The sequence below is a fragment of the Branchiostoma floridae genome, chromosome 2, assembly GCF_000003815.2.
Source record: "Branchiostoma floridae strain S238N-H82 chromosome 2, Bfl_VNyyK, whole genome shotgun sequence".
Classification (NCBI taxonomy): Eukaryota; Metazoa; Chordata; class Leptocardii; order Amphioxiformes; family Branchiostomatidae; genus Branchiostoma; species Branchiostoma floridae.
In genome coordinates, this window is record NC_049980.1 from 9,647,044 (window position 1) to 9,650,363 (window position 3,320).

The 3,320-nt window shown below is 43.8% G+C and overlaps 1 protein-coding gene across 1 annotated transcript; it reads left to right on the forward strand.

Annotated features, from left to right (window-relative positions):
• Positions 1 to 502: 502 nt before the first annotated feature.
• On the forward strand, positions 503 to 3,017 carry LOC118410272. The gene is made up of 2 exons (XM_035811830.1): positions 503 to 1,093; positions 1,813 to 3,017. The coding sequence occupies exon 2, from the start codon at positions 1,813 to 1,815 to the stop codon at positions 2,548 to 2,550; it is 738 nt and encodes a 245-aa protein (XP_035667723.1). The 5' UTR covers positions 503 to 1,093; the 3' UTR covers positions 2,551 to 3,017.
• The last annotated feature ends 303 nt before the right edge of the window (positions 3,018 to 3,320 follow it).

Below are 3,320 nucleotides of genomic sequence, written 5' to 3' on the forward strand. Positions count from 1 at the left end.
GACGGGAAGGGGGGGAACTCTGTCATTTCTTCGTCGGCAGCAGGGTCATGCCTCCTCGTAATTTAGAGCTCGTAGACTCGTCGTCCGATCGATTTTCGTCTAATGTGATAATTATGATGTACACAGGGCAGCGAGTTCTAAATCTTATTGTGTTTTCTTTTTCTTTTTTGCAAATTTTTAGAGGAATCATTATTGGATGGGCCGACTACTCTCGCTTCGAAGCCGGGAGCTAAATTGCTAGGGGCGTCCAATAGACTGGGCTGAATCGCAAGAGTCTGCAGCGGCTACCATTCGGCGCTAGCTCAGGTCGCCTATAGGTGACCTAATTAAATACTAGCTTGTATATACAATAGGCCACAGCAAGTACTTTTTTATGGATGACATCTTCTGCAGACTGCAAAAATAGTGAAATAGGGCGAAAAAAACAAGATGGCTAACACAAACAAGATGGCTAAATTTTTCAAGATAGACACCATAAATGTTGTAGCAAGAATTGAAGTGATAAAACACGCTAGCACAAACAAATCATTCATTCCTGTATTTAAGAAGTGAACTATAGTGTAGTAAAAGTAACACTAGACTGATATCACGTACCAAGCTGGCAACTACACTCATGACTTCCATAGTGGTGCCACGTTTACAACTGTCAAACTAGTTTCACTTCTATAACTACAGTCTTGGCTACCTCACTAGTTTCACTTTTACAAGTCCAATCATTATTACGCTACAGCACAACATATTTTCGCATTTTGATACTTTCTTGTCATGTTGACCACCTTCGAAGAAGACAAAAAGAATCAGGCGAAAATTAATAAGCGTGCAGATATCATCCGTAAAATTTACTTGATGTGGCCATATATAGCCTTAGGCGCAGCAGTATAGGACAAAGGATTTCGCCCAAGCATGTCTTCTTGGAAGGCCTTCTGTGTAACTGACCCATCCAGTTATCATGCATACATCTTCAGAACACTCCTTTTGTCGAACACTCAGGTTGTGGATTCTCTGGTCAACAACGTTATATAACGTCCTTGGATCCGATTGGCTACTCTGAACATCGTCCAAAGGTCAAAGACGCCTCATCAGTCATAAAGCGGTATGTTCAAACTGTTTCTTTGCAGCACAGCTGTATTTGATATGTACGATTACAGTACATATATCTCCCATACGTGCAGGAGATTTGGCCACTACTGAAAATTGTAGTTCTTTTGTTGGCTATTTCTATAGATTCTTAGTCTTACAACTCCTGTCCTTAATAGTGTATCCATTTGAATGACACTCAGTGCACTGTCACCTGTCAATGCTATGCTGTGCAAACTCGATCTGGCTAGAAGTCAGATACCCACTTCTTTCTGGTTGAAACAAGGAGGGGCCTGAATCTTCGTTGCGCATCTTGACTGGAAGGCAGTAGATTTGACATAAAGAACACGACCCACCCAGCTCTGTTCATACTTGTTTGAATTTTCTCGCCACTTACTTTCTGATTTTCTAAATGTCGTCGACTGGAAAATAATGATCACAATGATTTGAAATTTGGTGCACCGCGGATATTGACAAAAGGTTTCACAATGAGTGTATTATGGTGTCCCCAAATCTGAGTTGCACACCTTATTAGTATTTCTGGCTGGCGTCCATAGAACTTCAAATTAGTATTGGCCTCCACTCGTACAAAGATGAAGCAAACACACTATTCTCTGCCGTTTATATGAACAGCTGTTATTAATTATAACAACTCATTCTGAGTAAAGTACACCTCCTGTAGCATTGTTCATACCAGTCGTTTTAACTAACTATTAATTTCACACATCCATATAGATGGCTTCTGAGTTTCACGCGGCCTTGGATTGGACCATTCTAAGCGTCCCCAACACCATCTGCGTATACTGGAGAGCGCTGTCCCTACTGTACTGCGCCGTGGCTGCCCTGACCTCGGGGGACAGTACTAGCACCTACGGTGTCCTTCTCACGGGGTTGAGTCTCATGGAAATACCCATAGTGTACTTCCGCTACGGCCACTTTGTTGTGGTCACCACCAAGATTTTGAACCAGGCCATGCTGTGCGTGATGCTGATCCTGGTCCACAACATCCGTGAGAAGCGGGAGGTCCCAATGTCCGTCCGTCACCGCGTGTGTTACTCCCTGTTGGTGGAGAACTGTGCCGCCTACAACCTGACCTGGAACTACATCCAGACCGTGGTGCTCGCCAGCGCCATGCTCGCTCAAGACTTCGGCGTCGGGCCACAAGCCGTGTCGTCTGTAAATCTGGTTCTGTTCTCAATCTGCGTACTGTTCACCATGTCTATCGAGTTAGTCTTTCCACGTACGTTCCAGTGGACTGTAGCGGCACATGTGCCCCTCCAGATGTATGTTTTCTATCAGCTCAATCAGCACTCAGCTGTAAACGCCCAAACCGTGTGCGCCCTGGTCGCCTTAAACGCATTGTTGTTGGTGTCAAAAATAATTCCTCCAAGAAAGGGTACTAAATATCTGACATTCTCTCTGGAAAAATATAATCAAAACAAAGGTGTAGACACGCTGTTTTCGGTGGTCTAGGTGAATGGGTGAATATTGTATTTTTTTGTACGCTTAATGCTCTCATTAGCCTGACTGAAATCGCGCTCCTAGCGGACGGCCTATCATGTACAGTTGCCAACTCGGGGAAGGGGTCATTAACCCCAGCCAGCGATAGATTGCGTAAACACAGGCTAATGCTCTCACCAGTTAACTCAGAGTGATAAAGCGCTGGTATCATTACAGTGGTGTGATAATGTGATATCTTATTACGTATGTATATATACAGTTACTAATGCATACTGGTGTGTCCAGGTTCAACTTCTCGCTTCTTAAGACAGTTGTAAATATACGGGCAGATGGACCTTATATTTATACGCGGTTATCTAAGGAATACATAAGGAAATGTAAACTTTTCTTTGGTATTCAAATACTAGTATCAGCACCTATGGAACTTATATTGTGTAGAATTGAAAAAGATATTTGCCTCATTGGTGTATAAAATGCAATGCCCGACTTAAAATGGTTGTAGTAATATGTTGACATGGTTTTCTCAGTGAGACAGCTCCAGGAAAAGTGTCGGGAGCAGCGGAAACCCCTGTTCCTTGCCTTTGTCGACCTCACAAAGGCTTTCGACCTTGTAAGCCGCAGTGGACTGTTCAGGCTGCTTGAGAAGATAGGTTGCCCACCAAAGCTACTCAGCATAATCAAGTCCTTCCACAGCAACATGAAAAGCACCGCCAGTTTTGAGGGTAGCACCTCCAAGCCTTTCCCGATCCTCAGTGGAGTTAAACAGGGCTGTGTACTTGCCC

What these genes read in the sequence shown, in the direction of transcription:
- LOC118410272 (XM_035811830.1), top strand. Translation starts at nt 1,813, where the DNA reads ATGGCTTCTGAGTTTCACGCGGCCTTGGATTGGACCATTCTAAGCGTC.